Here is a 25,437-nt window from a genome sequence, read left to right on the forward strand (position 1 = left end):
CTTTCTAGCTAACCACATTGCTCCAACTAATATCAATTGGCACCATGATCTGTGTTCTATTTACATACATACATGGGAAGGAGTATTACGAGATTATTTACAATCCAACAAAATAGGAGCAGTTTACCATTTAAAACTTGACATAGTACTGAAAACAGAATATACGGTGTGAAACTCAATGAGAATAACACATACGGTTTGATTTCAAACCGTATACCAACTCAGTTACCAAACATACAACCTACGGTGTGGAAATTTTTTCAAAATACAGATACGGTTACTCAGTTACCAGTTACCACTACGGTGTGGAATTTTCCAATACAGTGGGGAAGCTAGGTGATTCCACTACGGTTTTAAAACCACACCGTACACAGACGCAGATGAACATACGGTATGGAAACTTAACCTATGGTAGGGAATTTCAAATTGACCTACGGTTTTCAAAAACCAAATGATGTAGCAGTTAATGGTACGGTGTGGTAATTTGAAGAATTCAAACCGTACAAATGCCTACATTATAAAAAATAAGAACTTCAAACCGTACAAATACCTACGGTCACTCTTGAAACAGTTTTTTGAAAACCCTAATCCAATCGAATCTACGTATTCATGCAATAAAAACTAATGAAATAAGATGGATTTTTGATTTTTGCCTTATTAAAGTCATTTCGGGTTGATTAACTGGCGTTTCAACTCCTTGATTGTTCAATTCTTCATTTTCATCATTTGGTATTCACGTGATGGATTAACTGTTGATTCTTACGATTCTTGTTTCTCTTAGAATCATCGGTACGTCCCATAATCTTTATAGAGGTCCTAATCGACGATGAATAATTTTGATAATCCATGATTAGTGCAAAAAGAAGCGATGGAGAGCGGTGTGGGACAAGAAGAGGGTGAGAGGATGAAGGGTATTTTAGTATATTTAAATATGGTTTAGGTCCCCTTTATCCCTTTTGGGACAATAGAACCTTTAGGAGCCCTCAAAACTCAAACCTTGGAGCCCCTATAATAGGTTTCCAAAGAAATGGTAACAGGTTCAGATTAAAAACTCAAGTTGGTTGAAGCTCTTGATGGCGCATCTAAAATGTACTGGGGCTCAACTGACTTTGCCAGACTAGAAACAGTCAAGCAAAGCCGTAATTACAAGTGAAAATGGTGGAAAACAAAGAGATTTAACAGCAAAATGAAAAGTTTTTGATATTATTATCAAGATTCCATTATTTATTGTTTGTTTGTTGCTGGAATGTGAAGGCATCTAGCTAAACGGAGATGTGGCCATTATGGCTAGCATCTTTTGTTAAAAACTCTAGCTCTATGTCTTCTCTTGAAAACATCTTGTCTAAATCTCTTAGTCTCATTTTGTATTTCCATGAATGGTTTACTCTCTATGCCTTGTTTTTCTCTTTCTAGCATTTTTTGCCTCTTCGTTACAGCCATAGCTGCCGCTGCTTTGTTCTCTCTCTCCTGCCTTGTTGCCTCTTCCTGTTGCATCTCTCATGTCAGTCGACGATGATTTTTTGGCATCATATATAAATTTACAAGGCTATCAATTACAGAAATGCACCTGAAGGTTTCGTATGAGAGTGTCGAGGGATTTGATTTTCCTATGTGGCCAACGAGGTATACCGAGTTCCCTGCATTTCCTCTTGAGCACAGTGAGTCCAACCTTCAGATTTCTTGAAGCTTCTGCTATTGGAAGGTCGAAGTATTTTGCGAGATCGGCTAAAGCAATTCTGGCTATGTGGTCTGTTGCTGCCCTCTTTTTCTTATTCTTCATTACAGCGTCTGCAGTCTTGCATTCAAACAATAAGAAGATGAACGATTGTAAAATACACGAAATGACCAAACATACAACAATTACTCTCGTAAAAGATATCAGATATAAAATTCAACCATGCTTTGTAGTGTCGTAACTAAATTTGACTTTAGTTCTATTTAAGTAATTTAGATTCCAGTGGGAGATTAAATGTTATAATGGATAAAAGATTGAACTACTAGGAAACTTTTCCAACCTGATTCAAGTTTGTCACTTTGTTGAAGATTCTCCGGCATTCTTGATTCAGTGATGGGATGAGGAAGACAGTTAAGATCTTGACCAAGCATGGCTAATACTCTAGCAGAGTGATGGAACTTATCTTTGCTTTCTTCAGCCATGTCCACTTTTCCAAGTACTGATGTCTCAATGTTTTCTTTTCCACAACTCAAGCTGAAAACCTTTTCGAGATCATTAGCCGGTGCTGGGATAGCTCGTAACTTGGGTAACTGAAAAAGAAACACAGTATTTGGTAAAGATTTTTTTTTTACCGCAGATAGAATATGCCAATCAAATCTAGCTAGCTAGGAGATATTAACATAATCTGACTGAAAACGAATAGTGAATCAATTGTTCTTGAATTTTGAAATGCCACAATATTAACTTTATATCTAGCCAATGTTCCAAAGCTTCAAACAAGCCATTCATCCATTGTGTCAGCACCTTAACTAGAAGATGAACCTTGCCTTGTTTCGCTTTACAGTGTTTACCAATGTGCAATGCACGTGCGCATGACGAGCACTTGTAATTATCAACTAGGACAAAAGAACAAATTCTACCAAAAAGTGGTTTAGGCTTACTAAGAATAAAACAAAATAAGCCAACTATATCAGAAACAACTTAACTAACTTCTTCAAAACCTTCAAGAAGGGTTCGGGTAAACACATGCAAATACAATGGTGACAATTTGTGAACTTCTGATAATACAAAAACGTTGATTATCAAATAAAAACAGAGTTCTTCTAACCCAGACAATGATCTAAGCATTCTTTATGAACAAAACAAAGTAAGTTAACTGCATATGTTTATGATGACAGGATCAATTTGAACTTTATATCACACATGAAAGTGAAATTAAAAAAGAAGTAAAAGAAAAAGGGGTACCTGAAATAACTAGTGCAGTATGAATGGAGAAAGCTACAAGACTACAAGTGAATAATTGACATGGAACACAAAAATGCGAAACCCATGTCCAGTTACTTGCCCTTCAATTAGATTCGATTCTTCAACTCTTGACAATTTGAGCGTAGTGGATGGTGATGAGCTACAATTATCTCTGCATAAGAACAAGCTGAGAACATAAATTCTCATAATTTTTACACTCTTATCTTTCCCATCCTCAAAATTCATAAAAATGAACACTTCTTATATGATAAGCTTAAAATAAGTTTCAAAAAGAACCAAATGCCGATAAAAACAAAATATTCATACAACCAGATAGTAGACAAATGAAAATCTAAATTCTCCAGTTGAGTGAAAAGAAAATAAGCAAAAAACCAATCAGAGAACAAAAACTAGAGGACAATTGAGATTGTAACATACCTTCATTTAAGACTTTCTTGAAAACTACAAGTGAGTCATTTCAAGATGGAGTTGAAGAAACTGAGAAATTCTTAGAAGTAAATAGAAGAAGTAGAAAAGAAGAAAAAGAGTTGAGAGGATTTGTTCTGGTGATATTAACAAAGAGAAAAGGGTATAATTGTGAACATGTCTAATGATTAAAAGCAGTGATTCAGTTAAGAAATTTGTTTGTTTTGCACAACAAAAAATTGACATCCTCCTTGGCCAATGTCATCCTCATTCTTCCACCCGCTGAATTACCTTGAGATTAAACTATTTAGAGAGCTGGTTGAAGCTCATCCGACGGTTGAAATTGGACATATGCACATTTTCGTTTCCTCGGGAGTACAGAAGCCCTAGCTCAAGAATCCTAGGTTACACCATTGAGTGGATACCATAGTAAAAATTTCCTCACGATAATACCCCTAAACAAGAGTGCCGATATCAGCGAATATGAACAAACAGTTGAGGGCATTCTAGTCAAATCAAAAATTAAGATCTGACACAGTCCCGCATGTTGGAGAAGTGTCAGCAAATCATAACACACATTTAGAACCCAGCAAACCGCTGTAATAATCAGTAGTAAAATATTCAGAAAGTAACTGTACAAAATTCTCTTTACAAATGAGATTTTCGTTTATTCTATCCAAAAAATAGGGTAAAAATGATTTAATTTAATCTGTACAAAACTGCCATTACAAGAAAAAATTTGATCAAAAATGAACTAATCTAACCTCAGAGTTGTAATGCCAAATCCGGCTGGGGTGAATCACCTCGTATGTTTGGATTAGGGGAACTCGGTAACTGGAACATCACGTTCAAGTCTGGTGGAACAGAAATTTGTTTCTGCTGTTGTTGCAGGGCCGACGTTGATGATCCTATTCCCCTCCAATTTGGATGCATTTGGATCATTCCAGTGTTTCCTGACACTGCTGATGCCTCGTTGTGGTGGGTACCAGATAAAGACATACTGAAATTCATTGGACTAGCAGACCCTGATGGTGCTAAAAACCTATGCTCTTCAGATTCAAAATGGTTCTTAGCCACTGAATGAGCTAAGTTGTTGCTTCCAGAAAGTACATCTGGTATTCGTGCAGAACCCTCCGAACCAAAGTGCCCAGTTTGCCAATGGTTTGCCACCTGATTGGCAGGGTTATATCCGAACCCACCGGTAAAACCATTCAAAGCAGGAGTAAGCATCGCTGGATTTTGATGAATCTGGAAGTGAGGATGTTTAATCCCGGAACTGCTGCTACTGTTCATTGAATCGTACCCAGTTTGAGGTCCTTTCACAGTGGACATCTGATGTTCAATAATTGATTCAGGTGCCTTGCTCATAAATATCGAAGAAGGGACAGAAGTAGATGACGAAGGGAAACTTCTGATCAGATGCATATCCGACCTCAACCTATCTGAAAATTCATGATTATCCAACAATTTAGCACCTTTCACTTCCATTGGAGATGCAGTAGCAGATGGTGATAATTGCGGCACAGAAAACAGTTGTTGTTGAGGATGTGGTGGTGGCCGTCGGGGTGAGCACGTTGACTGAGGCATCTGTAGATGTGGTGGAACAACCTCTTTTTCTTCAACCCAGCCAGGGCCAAAGTTGGTTCCTGGAGGCAGAGTCCTTGAAATCTTCTTAGCAGCTACTTTCCATGCAGTAGGCCCAAGATTCGCAGCAAATTTAGCCATGCTTTCTGCATACCCACGCTCCACATGAAGCCCCACCTGATCCAGGGTAATGTACTTTTAAGACACATCCTTGAAATAAACATTAGCAGGGAACTATAATCTCATTGTGACACCCACTGGGAAATATCCTAGATCAAATTTGAGGTGAAAAGACACTTCAATTATCCAAGTACGCATACTATGAAGTCTAAAACTTAAAACACACAAGATGCTGAAAACACTTACATTCATTAACTGTTTCTCTTCATCATCTATGATGGTAAAAATTGAAGGCTCTGGTTGCAGAAAATACGTGTTGCGACGATTTTCATCTAGGATGATTTGTTTTTTTCCAATCTTCATTGACATTGCCTTGAATGTCGTACCTGTGGACGGAATAAAACTAACTTAGAAACTGAAGCAGGGCCGCAGAAGACCTAAAAAGTAGATAAAGAACAGAAATTCAAACAAAATAAACAGTAATGAGTTTAATTTCAAACCTGAAAAATCATCATTTCTATCCCACTTACGCTCTGTCGACCAACTAGCCTCCTTATATCGAGTCTTTGCCGGTGTATCATTAGCAATGGACACAGGCCCTTTCCTTAGATTATACGAGTTTGAGAAAATGCTATTATCTACTCCTGTTGCTAGAGCTGCATCTGAAAAGATTTCAGGCTTTTTCAGATGCTTTGGTGGCCTACCTCTTCTTACTACTCTTGGTTGTGCTTCAGGACCAGTATTATCTTGCCTTAAGTTCTCAAAATCCTTTTTTGCCAGCTCATTTATCGATCTTGCCTGGAACAGACAATCATATATTGAGCGCGGGGCAAAAAAAACATAAATTGACTTTCAAGAATTAGTAGAATGTCAGTGATACCTGTCGGAAGTAGATGGTATCTGGTGCATTATATTCCATTGCATTTGAACAGATCAGAAAGACATCTTTCTGCAAGTAAGTATGAGGAAATAAATTTCAAGAAACCCATAAACAGTATCACTCACTCAGTATATACTTCAAAGAAAAGCTTCCTGCATCATCGAATAATACAAGGAGGGGGGCACACAACGACGACATAAAAAAAAAATTGAGCGCATAAAGAACTAGGGCCGAACAAAATTATGGTGATCAACACCAACGACTTTCAATTGGATTGAAGTAGCCATAAAATTTAACATTCACCACATACAATGAGATGCTAACAAAATCTAGCTGCAGCAAATATGATTGTTTTCTACTCATAAACCTGCAGCAATATCATTGGAGAGCCACTGACAGATGAAAAGGAGAACAGAAGGAATCAAGCTAAACAGTTGGTTTCAAACAAGATTACAACAATTCTCTCTGTTCAGAAACAAATCGCTAAATCAAATAAATCACAATTTTCTTTGATAGAGCCAAGCCAGATAACAATCTGATATTCTATAGCAATCACTGCCCTAGACGATCATAACACTAAATAAGTAAATAACTAGTCACTGAATTGCAAAACCAACTCTACCAATCCTGAAAGAATGAAAAGAAGGAGAAACTGATTCAGACAGAAAATTCACAACCACCAAAAGGCTTCAGTGACTGGAACATAAGAACTGTATATAACAAACCTCGAATTGCTCTAATGAAGCATATGCCCCGACATCCAACTTTTTTCTAACAGTTCCAAAATCCATTGGATGCTGTATAATCTCGAAATAATCTGGTAGCTGTTCAAGGAAACAGAACAGAAAATCCTCATTAAATTAATCAGAAATCAAATAGCATTGCAAGAAAAGAACTGTATTCATTGTTGAAAATCAAAGCACCTCTTCTGGATCCACAGGTTCCGAGAATACACTGTAAGTGTCTTTCCTGCATTAAAAAAGAAAGAAAAAGAAAACCATTAACATCAAAATCCTACATATCATTAAGTGAGAAAACTAAAAACAAAAGTAAAGCCGAATGTTGAAGAAGCTAAAACACACACTTTTGAAGCCTGTCCAAGATGAAAAACAACAACTTTTTGTCTGGTAAAGGTGTTGTGGGTCCTGATTCCAAAGATAATCCTGCTAATAAACATCATAAACAGAAAATCAGAAAACATTATTCAATCAATAAAAAAATCCCTTCAGATGTTAATAACTTACCCTGATGAGTATTACTTGTTGAGTTGAAGTTGAAATTGTGTTTCTCTCCCTGCAAAAAACATACAAAAATATTAATTAAAAACACTTGTTGAGCTAGGATTAGTAATTTTACAATAAACCCAAAACGGGTTTGAAATAGTAGAACTGAAAGTACAGATATAAATCAGAGTAAAAGAAAGAAGAAGAAAAAAAAAGGTGGGAAATTTGAGAGAAAGATAAGACAAATACAAACTTTTTCTCCAGACAAGATAGTTTAATATTTAGGTATCTTGATTAAATGCAATCCAGAATAAATGAAATAAAATAACCAAAGAGAAATATCTAACGTGATTTTGACTAAAGGTCAAATACGATCTCCAAAATCCATCTACAAATATTCTTTCGGACAACGATGGTGTCCATGAAAAATTCTGATATAAATTTGGCGCCATTAAAACATTCAACAAAAACCCTAGATCTATAAAAATACCCAATTCCACAGATACCAATTTAAGAAAATTAAACCCACCGTTTGATCAAAAAATTGAGCAGATCCATCTCCAACAACATCATTGATCTTTCTTTTCTTATATGGATTCTCTCCATTCCCATCATCCAACAATAAATTCGATTCCGAATTATAAGAATTAGTATTCAAAAATGGACTTTGATGTTGTTGTGAATTCTGTAATTTAACAACAAATTGCAATTTATTTTCTTTCCTTTTACCATTACCGTCCACCTCATCATCTTCATCACCACCATTATTACAATTAGAATTGGGGATATTCCCAAAAAAATTAGGGTTTCTTTTCTGTAATTCTTGTTGTTCTTGCTGTTGCTGGAGAAGTTTTCTTTTTTGGAGATCTAACAAAGAAGGTCTTCCTTTCTTCTTCTTCGGCTTCTCTTCCACTATCTTACCCATTTGATTTTCTTGATTGTATTCAATAGTATTATCTTTGTGGTTGTGCTCTCTCCGCCTCCCCCTTCTCTCTCTCTCTAAGAGAAAACAGGGTAATTTTGTTTGTTTATTTTATATTTTGGGGTTTGTGCAAGTGTTTCGTTACCCTACTTACCGGAACAACATAAAACCGTACTCCTCCACTGGTAATCGATTTATTAAGTCGCACAGAATCTTTCAATTTATTCGTGATTGTCCGATCATAAATCTGGTGAGGAAAATGAAAAAGGTAATCATGCGACTAATGATTAGGGTGAATTTTTGGATGGACCCACAGTAAAGTGATGGTTATTCTTTGTTGTACTGATCGTACTATCTTATTGCTGTGATTGTGCGACAAGTGGAGACGTACACTGCCAGTTTAATATCAACTGCAGTTTTTGTTTTTTACTATTATTCCGGAAAAAAAAAGCAAAGAAAAGAAGAAAGAAAAGAATCAGAAATCCAGGGATTGATAACTTTGTTTGTATCCAATGTAGTCAATATCGGCCGTATCGGCAGATATATCGGGGATATTTCGGATATCGGCCCAGAACGATACGATAAGAAGGATATCGGAGATACGATATTTGCCCGATAATATCGGCTGTATCGGTCGAATATCGGCCGTTTCGGTCAAATATTGGCCGTATCGGTCGATACGAAATTTTCCTATATTTCCTGATATGAGACGGTATTGGTCGTTTTCTATAAAGTTTAAGGGTAATTTTGGCGAAGAAAGTCTTCCAGGTGGTAGTAGAGGTGCATGTAGCTCTCGAAACAAGTCTACTAAAGTTACTCTTTTTTTTTTTTGATAAAATTGATGTTATCTATTATATCTTATCCGAAAATGTGTGGAGAAATGTTTAATATAAAATTATAGTCTCTAAATGTAGAACCGATATTTCAACGATAATATCCCCAATATAAAATCGTACCAGTGTATCGGTCCCGGCCGAGATGAATCGATATCCGATATTAACTACATTGTTTGTATCCATTAAATTAGAAGAGAAACTGATTTAATCAACTATTCTAATAGCTAGATCAAGGGAATTGAAGTTAATTAAGGAGTTAATAAGAAACTTTCATCGAATTGAAATCCACTACTGTGTAAATTTATTTAGATTTTGGATTTTGTGAATTGATCAAGCAATTCAATGTGTATAGTGGTTTTTATATGGCAAGCTCATCCACGCTATCCACTACTTCTCTTGTTAAACAGAGATGAATTTCATGACAGGTACTACAGTTTGATTTATTTTTTTCATATTTTGGCTTTGGTTTGTTTATGGGGTTTTGGTGTTAGGATCTTTGTGGTCGTATAAAAATGGGTTTTTGTTTTGTTGATTGTAGACCTACTAAACCAATATCATGGTGGGAAGGTGATGAAATAGTAGGCGGGAAAGATGAATTGGCAGGGGGGACATGGTTAGCTTGTTCAAGAAAAGGTAAACTAGGGTTTCTTACTAATGTCATGGAACCTCCTCCATATCCTGAGAGGAAAAGCAGAGGAGGATTGATTATGAAATTTTTAGAGGTAAGAAATTGTTTTGGTTACTTAACCCACCGTACATGTTTGTTTTAATTTCTCAATGAATGATATATTTGTTGGCTATTACAATTTAAATAGATTGTTGGTGTTAGACTGTTAGTTACACTTGACAATTCCAGTTTCTGATTGCCGCATTATTTTTTCAGTTTAATTCCCATTACCCACTATGTTTGATCTTTCTAGTTTGATATAGAGACCTCGGGTATCTCTTTCATGTTTCAATCAGTGATTATCCAGAAAAGGAAAAAAGCAACTTTTGGTTATTTTGTTTTCTAGCTTTTGTGCGGAAAAGGCTGATTTGTGTGTCGAACATGAGTTTATCAAGTCATTCTATTTCTATTTAATTGGTTTTACTTTGGGATTCTTTTTTTACTGATTGCTATTGCAGAGTGATAAAAGTCCTGAGGAATTTGCTAATGAAGTGATAAAGGAGGCAGATGAGTATAATGGGTTTAATCTGGTACTAGCAGACATCCATTCCAAAGTCATGGTATATGTCACCAACAGGCCTAAAGCAGTACGTGTTTCTGTTCAAGTGGTTTCACCTGGTATACATGTGCTTTCAAATGCACAATTAGACTCTCCCTGGTTTAAGGTAAGATAACATGTCCTCTTACTTAACCGGAAACTACAATGCCATCAATACAATTGTTTCTGAAACCGGCCCAGATTTTCGGAAGTTAACCAATCAAAGAGCCTATTGTCGATATACTGCAGTTCTCGAACGAAAAGTATCATGTGTGACTGATTGTTGTTCTCATTTTGGATAGTCTGTTGTGTGTGCTAGAATTCAATCCGTTGTTGCATCTTCTAACAATTTGTTCAACCTCATTTCAGACTGAACGTTTGGGACAAAACTTCAAAGAACTACTTGACCAACATAGTGAACGCGGTGGTGAGGTTCAGTTGAAAGAGATGGTGAAAGAACTGATGAGGGACACTGTTAGAGCAGAAAGAAGTAGGTTACCTGGCATACGTCGTCCCGAATATGAACTCCCAGCAAGTGCCATATTCGTCGAATGTGATACCCCAATGGTAAAATAAATCTCTTAAAGCTCAAATTGAAGTAAAATAAAATAAATTGTTTTGCTTACTATATAAAGTATTCTTTTTATCGATTTTGCTCACTACTCAAAGTTGAACATTTTTAAAACCCCTTCTTTGATGTATAGGGCCGTTATGGGACTAGAAGCACTGCTGCTTTGTCTGTGACAGCAGCTGGTAATGTAAGCATTTATGAAGAGTATCTTGAGAAAGAGACATGGAAGGTACAGACAGTAGAGTATCAGATAGAGAATGTAAAAGGAGCCAAAGTAGTTGACAGCAGTGTCGAACCATCTGCCTCTTCATTGACTACTTGAACAAGACATGATTTCTTAACGCTAGTGGTGTTTCCATGGTCAGTTTAAATTTTCTTGTAACATATTTGTTGTATTCTCTGTAGTCATGCATCATCCAGATTCTGGACAAAATTTGTTGTATTTTTAGTTTGTGATGTTTCTCTTCTTAAGAGAGGAAAAGCAATAAAAGAATTCGTGCCGTATTATGAAGTGTAATGCTTGAATCTCGATGCCAGAAGCATTTATTATTTTATCAATCTTCGCAAAGAGAAATCGACAACAGTTGTTGGACATACAAAAATGGACTAAAAGAGAATCCTGGTGTCAAACCGCTGCATAATCCAAGCCACAGTATATTTCCTCCCTTTGCTTCTTAAGTTGCCGTAAACTATAAGTGAAGTGAATTAGCTTCGGTTTTTCTTCTTTTGGAGAAAGCAGAAGTAAGAAATAACTTCCAGAAACCACCATGGCCTTCTGTTTTGGCCTTCTACTTTTGTAAACTTTTGAGTTGTTGAGTACAATGCAGTCAATATCGGATTTCGGTGAATATCGATCGAGTATCGAGACATGATATTTCGATGATTACCGGTGAAATATCGACCAAATACCGGCAAATACCGGTAATATCGGCATCTCGGTGAAACACCGAAACCGATATTATCGGCGGTATGTCGGCCATCTCGGCCGAAATTAACTACACTGGTTGAGTAAGGGAGAGAAAGAAAGAGAAAAAAAAATCTTCTAGAAACCACAAGTCAAGCTAGGTAGAATGTTCCGAAAACCGGCCGGACAGCGAACCGGAAAACTTAACGGGTCAAGAGTCAGTGGTTCAACCAGTGAATCAACCCGGATTCACTAGGTCAAGTGTATAAAAAATTATTTAGCTCAACTTCTTACACGTCCACTACTTTTGTCAAGTCTTTTATCATAAATCTTGCAAACACACTAGTGGTGGGACTAAGTAACGGGGACCGAGACGGATAAGATAATTTGATTAGTTTTGTCAAGAGATTCAACTTAATCTAAAGGCCCAAGTTTCTCTATCCCTCAAATGTTAACTATTTACGGTTTTCACCACTCAAACCTTAACCTGAGTTTAAAGCGTCGGCCCAAGTTTCTCTATCCCTATTCCCTACTCCTCTTTCCATCCATCACTACTAACTCTCTGTACCATTGTCCTTTTTACCTCAACTTCATATCTCAAGCATATAACCCCCAACTTTTTAGATGAAACGAAGAAATTGAAGATTTGTATGCATGTAAAAAGGGGCAAAGAATTGCAACAACAAAAAGAGAATAAAAGGGTTTTGTTTATTTTGCTGGAAGATTAACTTTTATCTTCTCATGGTCTGTAATGTAATCATCAAATAATGTGTTTTGTTGTTTCTTTCCTCCCTGTTTTAAGTTGTTCATTTATTTTCTTTTGTTGATCTTTTCATTTGGGTCAAAATAGATCGAAGATCATAAAAATTTCAATTTGTTGAATGGGAATTTATATCTCTTAGACAGACAAGAAGAACTTCTCTAAACTCTTTTGTTATGGATGTTCTGTCAATCCATTCTACAATTAATCTTGATATGAGTGTGCGTTGAATCATGATTTGAAGAAATTGCTTTGCGATTTTGATTCTTAGCTGAATAGATTTTTGTTTTTTCATTATTATCGACCCATTGAATCGTACTGGGTCGGCTGAATCACGGATCAACGCGGCCGGGACACCCGGTTTTCACAATAGAAGCTGGTTTTTAGGGAATTTGCTGGGTCACTGTGGGAACGGCCCGGAAAGGTGAATGGGTCACCGATTCACTGGGCTGACCGGCCGGGTTGGTCCGGTTTTCAGAACATTGGGTAGAGTCAAGATGCAGCTGCAATAATAAATTTTGATTTTCATGTATTGGTTCATTTATTCTTCTATGCAAGTACATGGACCATATGAACGCAATTACTTCGCCCTTTCAAACAGAAACCAAAACTTTACAATCTTGTAATTTTGAGAACCATAGTAACTGCAATCCGGAGACTAGGATAAACTATGTTGAACCTGGAATCCATTCGTCACCTTGAATAAAATTCTGAACAGAGTATGCAAGGACATGATTTCCTGGAACCTGACTACTCCAACCAACCCTGCCAGAAATATTAGCTCCAGGGCCAGTGTTTTCAAACTCCCCATAATACAGAGTTGATAAAGCAAAATCTCCAGTCCAAGGCATCCACCCTTGTGGGGAAACAATCTCCCCAAAATAGCAATTTAAGAAAACGGTTCTAGAGTATTCCTTCCAAGGTCTACCCAGGTAGTTCTTATGAACCTTAGGCTTTTTATAGTACCAATCCATGTATTCATCTGTACCATTGATCAAACAATTCTGAAAAACAAAACCTGTTGATTGTGCTGGGTCCGTCCGGCCATGGGCAGTTACCGCATTGTCTTCTCCCTTTTCTGGTGACCGTTGGCGAGGACAAACTAAAATCACCGAATCTTGAAAGATTGCAGCTGAATTACCAAAAATGAAGTCAACATTGCCTTGTATACGACATGATTTGTAGAATTGGCGTAAAGAATGAGCATATACTGTATCTTGATTGCCAAGGAATTCACAGTTTTCAATTACGGAAAGATCACTGTCTGATCTAAATGCCACTGCTTGGTGTTGTTCTCCACCAGCTGCATTTTCAAATGTTATATCCCGAGCCATAAATCCATCCCCGCTGACTCCTGCAGCAAGCATACACTATCAAATCTCAAAATGCATAATACCAAATCTCAAAATGCATCTTACAGTGAGAATTTTAACTTCAATAAATTGGCAATATTGTAGTCACAGACTCACAAATGCTATTAATACTAAGCAATCACCATTACTCAATAAACTCCAAAATAATTAAGCCGCAGTATATTTCAAACTCTGGTAGTTTTTCTTCTCGAAACAGAAAACATCCTCCAACAGGAAAATGAAACAAATAAAAAGCCCGACAAACAACATTCATCTTTCTATGTAGGACCAACGTCACCAACCCATTGACCAAGTATAAAGCATTGTTAAGGGCATCACATGCGAAACATGGCTTCTCGATGTGACATGCCAAGATAAAACAAAGGAAAATAATACATAACCACAGAATTTCTTGCCCACGACTATGATGTAAAACCTTACGAATTCTTAGATCAGCGCGTTCACCCCGAGAGGTGCACAATTTTTAGGTGGTGCAACTACTTACTACTAACACGGTCAGATTATATAAGAGCAATTACTGTCCGCCACGCATAACACTGGTGTATCACCAAAAATCAAGAAAAATTCAATGTCTGTGCAATATGCATACTTACCGACGGTTGCTGTGTTGTATGTCGAAAGACCCGGTTGTTGGACGCTCAAAGATCCTGAAATTACAGTTTTTCCCATCCCTTCACCTAAAAATACAACATTTTTCTTCTCAAGTGGCACCCTTACAATCTCCTGGTACCTCCCTTGTTTAATTTTGATCACAAATCTCCCTTCCCCATTGTTATCTGGTGCAGCATCTACAGCATCTTGAATTTTATTATATTTACACCCCACTCCATCTTCTTTACACACTGTAACATCTACTGTTAGATCCGACGGGCAACCACCTTTTGTACTCAAACCCACCCCACCACCACCACTATTATTATTATTCTCCCAAAAGCCATCTCTCTCGGTTTTAGGTGGTTTCCATGAAGCTATTTCATCACCAAACAAGTCGTATGAAACGACCATACTTAGGGCATTACTGGTGAAACCCATTAATGAATCCATAAATGACATTGTCCTGTTGACTAATTGACTGTCGTTGACGTACTTTAGAGCGGACCAGCTATCATATTGGTAAAGTAAAGCAGCACTCATCCAGGCCCTAGCATCTTTGATTCTTCCACTTTGTAAAACATCATTGGCTGATGTTAATCTATACTCAGAATTGTGCAAGAACTCTATACAATTGTTTGCAGCTGCTGAACGGTTCGGATTGCTCAAAGAATCATCAATTATGCTCTTAACCATTGATTGGGCAGTTTTGAGATTTTGGGTTGAAATAGAAATTGCAGCTTGAATGATCTCCACTGGTTTCGGATCTTGCGGAAGGTTTCCAGATTGTGATAGACTGGTTTTGCAGATTTCAGGATACCTCGTAGCGTTGCATGATAATTCAATCTTTGAAAGGGCTAGTTGATTTTGTTGTGGTGGTGACGGTGGTGGTTTTAAGTGATGGTGGCGGTGAGTTGCAGAGGATGGTGATAATGAAAAGAAGAGGATGAGAGAGAAAATCGTGAGAATGAGAAATGAAGCCATGGAAATCAGTAAGATTTTTCTCTTTTTCAGAATACATGATGAGGATGGAGATGAGAAGGGTTTTAAGGGTTTTCTAGGCATGTGAGAGAGAGTGAGTGATATTAATGGTGGGTAATACTAGTCGGTGCGTGTGAGTGATCTTGTGAGATAATGTCTAACGTCGTTGTTGATGTTGCCAAATCTGGGTAATTTTTGAGTGGGGGAGTCACGGGATTTGCAGTGGGAAATCAAAGCGTGGCCACTATAGGTGAAGATGAAATGGGATAGAGACCATGGGAAATGGGTTCTTAGAGCGTCCACAATGGTACGATCATAACCAAAGATCAAAGACCAAAACAAACGATCAAATTTGAGAGTAGTCTGGAGTGTGACGTTAAGGCAGTGGAGTATTTTTAGTCGAGCGGATGTATAATGAACGCTTGCATGTGGAGCGTTCATATAATCTTCGTCCCGAAGAGGCGTAGATATAGTTTACGCTCGTTGTGGGGCGTTGTTAAAGAATACGCTCGTTGTGGGGCGTACATATAGTTAACGCTCGGAGAAGGGACGTAGATATAATCTACGCCTGGTGTGGCGGACGGGTGAATCAACGCCTCATTCAGGCGTACGTATAATCAACGCCTCATTCGGGCGAACTTATAATCAACGCCTCACTCAGGCGGACATATAATCAACGCCTCACTCAGGCGTACGTATAATCAACGCCTCACACTGGCGGACGTATAATCAACGCCTCATTCAGGCGGACCTATAATCAACGCCTCATTCTGGCGAACTTATAATCAACGCCCGTTGTCTGGCGAACGTATAATCAACACCCCCTTGTCAGGCGTACGTATAGTGTTGGACCCAAATTAACACACGTATCGAGCACGTGTGGACAAAGAGAAACCACCACGTATAACACACGTGTTCACTTGGTGTTTACCCTAATCTTCTCCGTCTTCTTCTTTTCTTTTCTTCTTTTCTTTTCTACCTCCTGTTTACCTCCTGTTTGTTTCTACCGCCCACAAACACAACACATCACGGTAACTAGCAGGAAAAGAGAATAAAAAAAAAAACGAGATACTTGATGAATCCCGGTTAGAAAAGAGGTATGTTTCTTTTTTCTTAATCTCTTTTTTTTTATCCGTATTGTTGTATAATTTATTTAGGGTTTTATTTGTTAAAATTAGTTTATATTAAGATGGGTTTTAAAGAACAAATATGAATATGAAATTGATTAAATATAATTGGGTATGTGTGTTTTATGATTTTAGAGAATAATATGTATGTGAAGAAAACCATATTTGATGCTTATGTAAATTTGGTTAAAAGAAATTTTAAAATAATTATAGAAGATCTAATTTGTGGGTGGAATAGATTTAAAAAATTTGGCTACCGTAAAAATTGGTAGTCATGTAGATTATGTGTGTTATATAGGTAGAAGAGATGATTTGTACATATGTGAATATGGTTAAAAATAATTGAATTTGTATTGTTTTTTATTGAATTTGGAGGTGATTAATTTTAGTTGTTTTTTGGTTTATTTTTGATGTTCATGTGAATTAGGCTAAAAGATTTTATGAAATTTTGTCAAATATGTACAACACTTAATTTGTGGGTTATATAGATTAATATGTGTTTTTACAATTCACGTGGTTATGCCAAAAATTGTAGTTATGTACATTTTGTGTGTTACATATGTAGAAGAGCTAATTTATATGTATGGAATTGATTTTTTAGTGATTTTTATGGAATCTTGAAGTGATTAAATTGGGTTGTGGAATGTTGAAAGGATTTTCAAAATGCATCGGTGACGATTTAATTTGTATTCGTAGAATTATAGATTTTGAAATTGATATAGTTTGTGTTAAGGATTTTTATAGTATTTGGAATATAAATGGTGTTGGACTAATAAAAATAAGAAATGGCGCGGGTTGGTCTAATTGCATCTATCTTGTGTGTGCATAGATGTTGAACAAATTCACATCGCGGTTCAATGGTCGCATGAAGACGAACAAGAAACAAAAATTTGTAGCCGAAGAGGATTATAACTTAATCAGTACTGGTAAAATTAAGGAGATTGATATTCCCCGGTTATGGAGGTTTCCTATACTGCAAGATGATAAACCGCACGCTACTATGGACATCACATTTACAGGGGAGCAAAAATTGAAGTATCAACATCGTGGATCTCTGGCATCGGTAATTCATCACTATCAAACTATTTCACAACACTGTCCTAGAGCTAAATATATTATTGAAAAAGCGGGATGGCAAAATTTTCTGAACATACAATGTAGCGAAACCAACCATTCAATGGTTGATTATATTGCTGAGCGGTTTTGGGATACAACAAACACTTTTCACTTCCCATTTGGTGAGATGGGATTCACCCCCCTAGATTGGCTCATGTTGACTGGACTGAGTATCGGTGATGGGCCTGATGTTCCTTATGATTCGGGGAAGTACCAATTTGAACATGTTCGTGAGCATATCTTTCCGGATATCCAAGATGTCACGTTCAGTCCAAAAGCACCGTCGTGGGTTTCAAATTCAATTACAATTAAATATTTAAGGTCATATTTCTTCGAAGACAAGTTGATTGCGGCTGAAAATGATAGCACCCTTGCTCATAGAGTAGCAATTGCCTTTTTCATGTATGTTTTGGGACATTTTTTCTTTTCTAATGCAAAGACCTATATTGATGCTGGATGGTTAGATGCTTTTGAAAATCTTGATGTAGTATCCACGTATGATTGGGGTGGTGCCGCGTTTTCGAAATTGTATGTGGCACTCCGTTTATCTGGGAGGAGACAGAAGGCACTATGTGGTCCATTCCAAGTATTAGAGGTATTCATTTAAAGATATATATTTGTCCTTTCATTTTTTATTTTGTTGCTAAGTTATTAAATTGGCTAATTATTTTGATGGATTAGTTTTGGGGGTATGAATACCTGGGCATATGTCGACCAGAAGTCCCAGAGGCGAGTACAGAACAAAAATGGCATGTATCTTCTAAATGGAATGTACCGAAGAATACAAATGATATTTTTCGTTGTAGGGATTTACTGAGTAAGCTTACTGCTGAACAAGTGACATGGCGCCCATGGGAATCATACAGAGAAGTTCTTGCATCTGATATGGGATGCACGGCTACGCGGCTATCAGACTCGAGATATATATTTTCTTACATGGGCATTGTGAGTTAATAATTAAATTTTATTCAATAATTGTTGTTAAATGCCAAGTACCTTTTTTTAATGGTTTTGTTTCTATATAACATACTTACTAAATTCTTATTCCCTTTCTAACTGTACATCACAACATGTATCTTGGTGAAAGGTGTTGGAGGCAAAACCATTGTACTTTCGCTGTTCCTATAAGACTACACACAGTTATAGGGGATATCGGCAATATTCAAGCTGAACGCCTAAAAAAAGAAGGTTTGGTCGATGCAATAGAGATAGTGCAAGTTGTTAAAGATTATGATATATATTTACAATACTGGAGATTGGTAACCAACTACAAAGATTATGTGACTCATCCTATTTGGGAAGCCCATACATATGGGTATGTCGGTGACTTGTATACGGAACCAATTGAACAACCTGCTGAACATGTACATATCCCTCCTCCACATCTATTATCCCACGTAAGTGTACTTTCGACTTTTTATTGTACGTTCGATTTTTTATTGTATATTTGTACTTATGTATTTTATCTTTTCTTCACAGCATGAAGCTTACACATTATTTCAAGAAAATGCTGATTTTAATCAACAATTTCGCGATTTTACATTAAAACAAACGAAGGAGAGGATGGACGTTATTATGTCGAAAGAAGCAGAAATACAAAGGCTAAATAATGCGAACGTTGATTTGCAGCAACAACTATCTCTTTTCCGTATGCCGCACACTGTCCAACCTCCCCTTGGATACGGTTCCTTTTCCCAAACAATGCCACCACAAGTTTGGAGTGCTATGAATCTAGGATCACCTTCAACAATGTCCTCAGTCAATACCACTCCGAAAACGCACATTCCTTTTATGGCACCAAGATCGTCGACTTCGGATACTAGACCTACTGATAGTTAATTTGTTATGACTATTTAAATGACCTGTCTTTGGTGTTATCTTTTCTTATCTTTTTGTGTAGTCATAATAGACCTACTGATAGTTAGATGCTTATCTATTCTTTCAGCGACTAGTCATTTCAAGTCTACTCTTATTGTATAGTCACTGACAAACACTTTCTCTTTTTTGGAAAACACTTTATCTTTTTTGGAAATCAGTACCTCTCTTCTGTTGTCACTTTAATGCTCTTGAAAATGGGTTATAAATTAAAGACCTGATCACTCAATATATGAATAACAATACCTCTCTTCTGCTTCATATAGTAATGGAAAACTATGAGAAAACCGCTCATTATTGCTCTTCTGTTTCTTCTTCTTCTTCTTCTTCTAACAGTAGTTTTTATTCCTCGGATGATGATGCAATAGCAATTATGCAAAATAACATGGCCGTTAGTTTGGGAGTCCTTATTACAAATTCAAAATGGCCTCAAACTCGTATCAAAATACCAAGAGATCGTGAGTCAGGGGCTTCACTTCTATGGAACGACTATTTTTCTCCGTACCCAAACCAACCACCCAATGTTTTTCGCAGAAGATTTAGAATGCGTCGACAATTGTTTAACCGAATAGTGGAAGGTGTTACCAATGCAAACAGATATTTTGTTCAAAAGCCCGATGCTTGTGGAGTTCTAGGATTAAACCCTCATCAAAAAGTAACAGCAGCAGTACGAATGTTAGCTTACGGATGTGCGGCAGATGCAATAGACGAGTACTTACGCATAGGAGAAACCACTGTGCTGGAAGCTACTCGTAGGTTCTGTAAGACGATTGTAAATGTGTATGGGAAAGAATATTTGCGTGAACCAATGGCTGGTGATATGTGTTCTTTATGTCTCCCCCATCTGTGTCGTTACAAGTATCTCCTTGGGTTGTTGTTTGCGGTCCTTCCTCATCTTCCTCGTTATTCTCATAAGTGTCCAAATCGTGAGTCGTATCGAATACAAAAGTCGATCGCCGATTATATTTTATATTTTCTAACACAATTGGATAGCACTCTTCGTACTTAAATTTTTTCCCATCGTTGCATTCCTTGAACCGCTTGTTCACTTCTTCAAGCTGTTAATGTTTTTAAAAACACTTAAGTACATGAGCGCTTATTAAATATTAGAATATAATTTTTCAAAAAATCAAGAATGCTTACCTTCTTTTCAGGACCCCATCCAGTATGATATTCACCTTCCACTTCTGCCTCTTTTGCCGAAAATAACGCCACATCTTTACTTATTCCCTGATATCGTTTTTGCCAGGAACTCCAAGAGCGCTCTGGATTATTAGATAAATGAAGTTCAATATCATCCTTGATACGAGTCCACAGCGTCGCCTCTGATTGATCAGCTCCAACACTAGGATCTTGAGATATAGATAAATGAATTTTACACATTGTTACATCTTCAATTGTCGTAAAATTTGGACCTCGTGCTGTTCTTGGTGCCATTGTAAGAAAAATGCAGAAAAATTTCCAAATGATTTGAAAGCAGAAATAATATTTCTTCTTATTGGTGTGATAGATAGTTTGAAGTATTAGTTGTGGGAAAATGTTACACCCTTTCATGTGTATATATAGGTGTTTCCTCGGAAAATTTCCAACGTTCGATTTTCTTCAACGTTCGATTTTCTTCAACGTTCGAATTACCAACGGTATAAAAAAATTTCAAAAACAAATTTGTCTAATTTTGAAATTTTCTGAAGCTTTAAATGGGGCGGAGCTATTATGTCCGCTCGACAAACATGCGTTAACTATACATACGCCGGGCTGGGGCGTTGATATAGTCTTCGTCTTATTGGGGCGTTGATATAGTCTTCGTCTCATTGGGGCGTTGATGCCGGGCTGGGGCGTTGATATAGTCTTCGTCTCATTGGGGCGTTGATATAGTCTTTGTCTCATTGGGGCGTAAACTTTATGAACGCCTGGTGTGGGGCGTAAACTTTACCAACGTCCCATCGGGCGAACATTTCAGCAACGCCTCATTCAGGCGTAAATTATATACACGCCTCTTTGTGGGGCGGTGTCTTTACGTACGTTTCACAACAGGCGTAGTTTATATGCACGCCCGATGACAAACGGTGATTATACATCCGTTCCATTATATATAGTTTTGGTCTTGGTCCCAGACCAAATATGGTCCGGAATTTAGTTATGGTCCAGCTTTTGATCTTTAATCCGTCCCGCTGTGTCTCGTCCCTGGACCATAATTATAGGTTTGGTCGTCCACTGCAGTTGCTCTTAGTAGCTGATTTCATCACAGGAAAGTGTAAAACCTACGAGTATTATTGGCTGTTTCCATCAAACATTTTCTACTCTATATCACTCTAGTAGTGTAGGACTAGGTGGAGGGATTCGTTGGGCAAGTTTGGTAGCAATGGACCCACTGCTCTCCCCATATGGTCCCCACATGCTAAGGATGAGGAGCTCCTTCCTGCTCAAGCTGTTGCTGAAAAATTGGGGGAATGGCGGCATCTCAGAATTTGGTACTAAAAAGCTTTAGTTGTAATTCGCTAGGGTACTACCTTCAAACTCGCTTCCCGTTTCATTGCCCTCCTCCATCTTGTATTTCCCAAAACCTAAAAAGCTTTCATAATCATGGTCGGATTTTTATTACCCATGCCAAGAAGAAGAGGAATTCACCTCTTGTGAGAGAGGAAGAACAGCAAGTAGATGAAGATATTGTAGCGGAACTAGAAGAAGATGATGATGATGATGATGATGGTTTTGATGATTTCGAAGATGAAGATGGTAATTACCTTCTCGTACTCTTTCAATTTCTTTTTATGATTTTTCTATTCGTTTTCATTTTGTTTATTGGGAAATTTGTTGTAGGGGAATTTAGTGATGATGATGATTTTGATGAAGATTTGTATGAGAGCGACGAGGGTGAACTCTATGTGAGTTACGTTGTGATTGTTTTACATTGAAGCTTAACTGTTGCAATGTTGTTACGTTTCTGTTACTGACGTATGAAGTTATACTCTACTACCTAACTGCTTGGAAGGTTGGAGATGGAGGGGGTGGGGGTGGCATTTCACTTGCTGGGTCGACGTGGGATAAAGAAGCGTTGGCTATAGCTGAGGAAGTTTCAAGTTCACTTGATGGTGACTTAAAAATATATGCATTTAAGACACTTGTGAATTCAACCATTCGAGTTCGCATTGAGAAGCTCTCAAACAAGTGAGTCTTTTTCTCAAGCCACATGAACAAATATTACTTACATCCTTTCATGAACAAGTATTATATAGATCTTTGTGTGTTAATAGCACTGTTTGGATTTACAAAGACCTGCTGGAAACTTTAGTACTCTACGGCTTAGGTTTGTTCGAAACAAGTAGGGGCTAACTTTATGGAGAGCAATGGGGACTCAGGTCTGTTGGACACAAGTATTTGATGCTTACAGTTGAAAATATTTAAACATTCCAGCAAATCCGGCAACCTGACCACTGAACACGCAGGGATTGCCCCTGCACCCCACTTAGATTCTTTCTGATAGAGCCAGCCTTCTACCATTGTCAAACTTTGACAATGATACCACATTATAAATTTGGGAGACACTAGCTTCTACTGTATATGGCAAAAGCGAAAATAGAGTTGTAACTTAACAAAATAAGGCCTAGCTTCTACGATCAACGTCTCAGTAAAAGCAAACCCCATAGCAAATTTTCAGTCGTCAAGACTGTCAAAGCATGAAAAGATATCGTGGGGTTGATGGTTCAAACTAGTTACGATTAAACATCTTTGGGTGGATTGAGATTTGCAGTAATCCTTGGGATGGTTTCAGCTCGATGTTATGAGGTGTACACTGTCTGCTGAAACTAATAACATTGATGATTGGAAAATGAAGCTTGTAACTGATAAAGGCCAGCACTCTATTTGCTTTTGCCATGCTATTTGTATCTGCTCTTTTTTTTTTCTTTTTAAGATATGTATAGTTAAGGCTCTTTTGGACATAGTGCACTTGCATGTGTGATAGTTATTATCTGTTTACGTTCCTTAGATTTTGATAACGCCCGTAGATTGTCTATGTAACTACGAGTGTCATATAATATATCGCACCAATCTTGTTCCGCATCACGTTTCCGCGCATACCAAAGAGTAGTCAACTGGACAGTTTGCACCTGTAAAGGAAGTGCTTCATAAATTATGAGTGTTGCATCGGAAAAATGAAATTGTAAATTCTTGCTTGTAAAATCTTAATTGCGTGCTTTTGGTGATAACCTTTCAAGCGTTTTTGTGCTCTAAGAAAAGCATTTCTCGAAAACTTTATACTTTCATAGCTTAAAAGACTTGTATTTTGCTGCCGAAATCTTCTTAAACCAGTTAGGACTAGCTCTCTCCTAGACATGCATGACATCTGAGAGAAGATTAAGGTCTCTCTCGCCAACAAGTGATTGCTATGCTATGGAAACTCTATGGAACTTCAGGTGAGGGTTTTGTTCTTTCAAATTTGTAACTTAGGTTATTATGATTATCTTATCAGGTGCAGTTATATGTAATTAAACATAGAAGATATGACATGGATTTACACCTACTTCCTTTCTTAACATAATGAATTTCCGCTAGTCAATTTGTGCAATGGTATGCAATAATATCCATGTTCCACATTGTGATTTCCTGTGTCCATTTTTGTTTACTCACTTTATACTTGTTATCCTTCATATTTTCATCAAAACAAAATCTTAATGTAATAAATTGATTTTGATAGGTCTAGTTCTCCAACTATGGCGGACATTGAAGCATTCTCTTCTGCTTATAGAGCACGGTTGGACGAAGCAGAGGAGGCTGGATCTGTGCCCAAGAATGTGTCATTGGAGGTAGAATTTTTTAAGCCTTTTTACTTTTATTGGTTTGTCAAGTTTAACAGAATATCGCTCATGTTACCTTAACAAACTGCAACCCCAACCTGTAGATTCATGCTTGATTTACACATTATTCTTCTTTTCTTTTCGGGGGTTTACACGCTTGATCCAGTTCAACTTCTCATTAGATCTGTCACTTTATGCCGGGCTTTAGCCTCAGATTCAGAGGAAGGAACGGATGTTAGCCTTTTGCTAGACGACATTCTTATTTGGCGTGGCTGAGTTGCTCAGATATTAGGGGCGCTTTAAGCAAACATTGATCAATTTCTACTTCTAGTTTTAGCTGAAGCACTTCGTGGTTGAAACATCTCAGAATTCATAGTTCTAAGACACAGATATGCTGAAGAATTTTCAGAAGCTACTAGGACATTGATGATGCCTTAACAAGTTGGTTCAGAGAAAAGTCATGTTCCTAAACATCCTATGAGAAGTTTGGTTTACTATTGAAAATCAAGCTTTCCTGATTCTCCTTTTACTTGGTTCATTCTCTAATAATTGAATGTTACCAGAATCATTTATTAAATTATTATTCTTATAGTTGTCATTAGACCTTTGTGCTTAATAGGTTGTCTTTCAGAGGTTTGACAAGATAACGATGTAACTTTTAGGTCTCTTCACCGGGTGTCGAAAGAGTTGTTCGTATTCCACAAGACCTGGACCGGTTCAAAGATCGGGCTATGTACGTGAAGTATTTTCTAGAGTCTGTTGATGAAACAGGTGGTGTTGCGATAGAAGAAGGAGATGGTATTTTCAGGCTTGTTTCTTTTGATTTGGATTTGGCAGTTTGTGTTTGGGGTATCGCTGATGTGAGGGTTAATAGAGAGAAAGCAGGGAAAGGAAGACCGCTTAACAAAAAACAAAGAGACTGGCGTTTGAACACACCATTTCAGTCTTTACGGTTAGTTCGTTTGTATTCTGATACCTGAATTTTTGCTTAATATATCACGTACACAGAAGTGACGTGGGAGTATGATTACGTAAAGGGAGCTGAAATAGATAGGAAGAAATAGAGGTCTGGTTATCTGGAAGATGGTTAGAGTTAGAAGTATATGTAACTATTTATCATGTCTAATTTCAGATGCCTGAATACACGGCCTAGAATTTAATTTGCAATTTTTTTTGTGTTGTTGTAACAGTATTTCAAAAGCTTAGGTATCAAAGACTATTGCGTTC

The 25,437-nt window shown here is 37.3% G+C and overlaps 5 protein-coding genes across 8 annotated transcripts; 2 read left to right on the top strand and 3 right to left on the bottom strand.

Annotated features, from left to right (window-relative positions):
• Positions 1-791: 791 nt before the first annotated feature.
• On the bottom strand, positions 792-3,644 carry LOC113286260 (protein RKD5-like). Its single transcript, XM_026534922.1, has 5 exons — positions 3,359-3,644; positions 2,921-3,092; positions 2,016-2,265; positions 1,568-1,788; positions 792-1,485 (listed from the first exon to the last, which is right to left on the bottom strand). Exons 3-5 carry the CDS (start codon positions 2,155-2,157, stop codon positions 1,288-1,290), a joined length of 561 nt encoding a protein of 186 aa, XP_026390707.1. The 5' UTR covers positions 2,158-2,265; positions 2,921-3,092; positions 3,359-3,644; the 3' UTR covers positions 792-1,287.
• Positions 3,645-3,993: 349 nt separating this feature from the next.
• LOC113289605 lies at positions 3,994-8,137 on the bottom strand. 2 transcript variants are annotated; one of them, XM_026538915.1, is made up of 9 exons: positions 7,683-8,137; positions 7,175-7,223; positions 7,015-7,093; positions 6,854-6,899; positions 6,656-6,754; positions 5,931-5,999; positions 5,551-5,848; positions 5,297-5,436; positions 3,994-5,107 (listed from the first exon to the last, which is right to left on the bottom strand). In XM_026538915.1, exons 1-9 carry the CDS (start codon positions 8,076-8,078, stop codon positions 4,112-4,114), a joined length of 2,172 nt encoding a protein of 723 aa, XP_026394700.1. In that variant the 5' UTR covers positions 8,079-8,137; the 3' UTR covers positions 3,994-4,111. The 2 variants fall into 2 exon arrangements, with proteins under 2 accessions (XP_026394700.1, XP_026394699.1); XM_026538914.1 differs by having other exon boundaries at positions 7,015-7,096.
• Positions 8,138-9,102: 965 nt separating this feature from the next.
• LOC113286261 (transport and Golgi organization 2 homolog) lies at positions 9,103-11,201 on the top strand. The gene is made up of 5 exons (XM_026534923.1): positions 9,103-9,336; positions 9,450-9,633; positions 10,037-10,243; positions 10,486-10,683; positions 10,821-11,201. Exons 1-5 carry the CDS (start codon positions 9,254-9,256, stop codon positions 11,007-11,009), a joined length of 861 nt encoding a protein of 286 aa, XP_026390708.1. The 5' UTR covers positions 9,103-9,253; the 3' UTR covers positions 11,010-11,201.
• Positions 11,202-12,849: 1,648 nt separating this feature from the next.
• LOC113289606 (probable pectinesterase/pectinesterase inhibitor 51) lies at positions 12,850-15,547 on the bottom strand. The gene is made up of 2 exons (XM_026538916.1): positions 14,318-15,547; positions 12,850-13,705 (listed from the first exon to the last, which is right to left on the bottom strand). Exons 1-2 carry the CDS (start codon positions 15,378-15,380, stop codon positions 13,020-13,022), a joined length of 1,749 nt encoding a protein of 582 aa, XP_026394701.1. The 5' UTR covers positions 15,381-15,547; the 3' UTR covers positions 12,850-13,019.
• A 6,294-nt stretch (positions 15,548-21,841) lies between these two features.
• On the top strand, positions 21,842-25,437 carry LOC113289609 (nonsense-mediated mRNA decay protein 2). Of its 3 annotated transcripts, none has more exons than XM_026538922.1 (5): positions 21,842-22,150; positions 22,235-22,299; positions 22,407-22,582; positions 24,111-24,219; positions 24,873-25,437. In XM_026538922.1, the coding sequence occupies exons 1-5, from the start codon at positions 21,865-21,867 to the stop codon at positions 25,188-25,190; spliced, it is 954 nt and encodes a 317-aa protein (XP_026394707.1). In that variant the 5' UTR covers positions 21,842-21,864; the 3' UTR covers positions 25,191-25,437. The 3 variants fall into 3 exon arrangements, with proteins under 3 accessions (XP_026394707.1, XP_026394708.1, XP_026394709.1); XM_026538923.1 differs by lacking the exon at positions 24,873-25,437 and adding an exon at positions 24,377-24,866; XM_026538924.1 differs by lacking the exon at positions 24,873-25,437 and adding an exon at positions 24,419-24,866.

Source organism: Papaver somniferum, chromosome 6 (assembly GCF_003573695.1).
Source record: "Papaver somniferum cultivar HN1 chromosome 6, ASM357369v1, whole genome shotgun sequence".
Taxonomy (NCBI): Eukaryota; Viridiplantae; Streptophyta; class Magnoliopsida; order Ranunculales; family Papaveraceae; genus Papaver; species Papaver somniferum.

What these genes read in the sequence shown, in the direction of transcription:
- LOC113289606 (XM_026538916.1), bottom strand. Translation starts at nt 15,380, where the DNA reads ATGCCTAGAAAACCCTTAAAACCCTTCTCATCTCCATCCTCATCATGT. An exon ending in ATACAACACAGCAACCGTCG is followed by an intron (nt 13,706 to 14,317) that starts GTAAGTATGCAT and finishes TGCTTGCTGCAG; the next exon opens with GAGTCAGCGGGGATGGATTT.
- LOC113286260 (XM_026534922.1), bottom strand. Translation starts at nt 2,157, where the DNA reads ATGGCTGAAGAAAGCAAAGATAAGTTCCATCACTCTGCTAGAGTATTA. An exon ending in AAGTGACAAACTTGAATCAG is followed by an intron (nt 1,789 to 2,015) that starts GTTGGAAAAGTT and finishes GCAAGACTGCAG; the next exon opens with ACGCTGTAATGAAGAATAAG. An exon ending in CTCTCATACGAAACCTTCAG is followed by an intron (nt 1,486 to 1,567) that starts GTGCATTTCTGT and finishes GAGATGCAACAG; the next exon opens with GAAGAGGCAACAAGGCAGGA.
- LOC113289605 (XM_026538914.1), bottom strand. Translation starts at nt 8,078, where the DNA reads ATGGGTAAGATAGTGGAAGAGAAGCCGAAGAAGAAGAAAGGAAGACCT. An exon ending in AACAAGTAATACTCATCAGG is followed by an intron (nt 7,097 to 7,174) that starts GTAAGTTATTAA and finishes GATGTTTATTAG; the next exon opens with CAGGATTATCTTTGGAATCA. An exon ending in AAGAGAAACAGTTAATGAAT is followed by an intron (nt 5,108 to 5,296) that starts GTAAGTGTTTTC and finishes ACCCTGGATCAG; the next exon opens with GTGGGGCTTCATGTGGAGCG.
- LOC113289609 (XM_026538922.1), top strand. Translation starts at nt 21,865, where the DNA reads ATGGCGGCATCTCAGAATTTGGTACTAAAAAGCTTTAGTTGTAATTCG. An exon ending in GCGACGAGGGTGAACTCTAT is followed by an intron (nt 22,300 to 22,406) that starts GTGAGTTACGTT and finishes ACTGCTTGGAAG; the next exon opens with GTTGGAGATGGAGGGGGTGG. An exon ending in ATTGAGAAGCTCTCAAACAA is followed by an intron (nt 22,583 to 24,110) that starts GTGAGTCTTTTT and finishes TGATTTTGATAG; the next exon opens with GTCTAGTTCTCCAACTATGG.
- LOC113286261 (XM_026534923.1), top strand. Translation starts at nt 9,254, where the DNA reads ATGTGTATAGTGGTTTTTATATGGCAAGCTCATCCACGCTATCCACTA. An exon ending in TGATTATGAAATTTTTAGAG is followed by an intron (nt 9,634 to 10,036) that starts GTAAGAAATTGT and finishes TTGCTATTGCAG; the next exon opens with AGTGATAAAAGTCCTGAGGA. An exon ending in TCGAATGTGATACCCCAATG is followed by an intron (nt 10,684 to 10,820) that starts GTAAAATAAATC and finishes TTTGATGTATAG; the next exon opens with GGCCGTTATGGGACTAGAAG.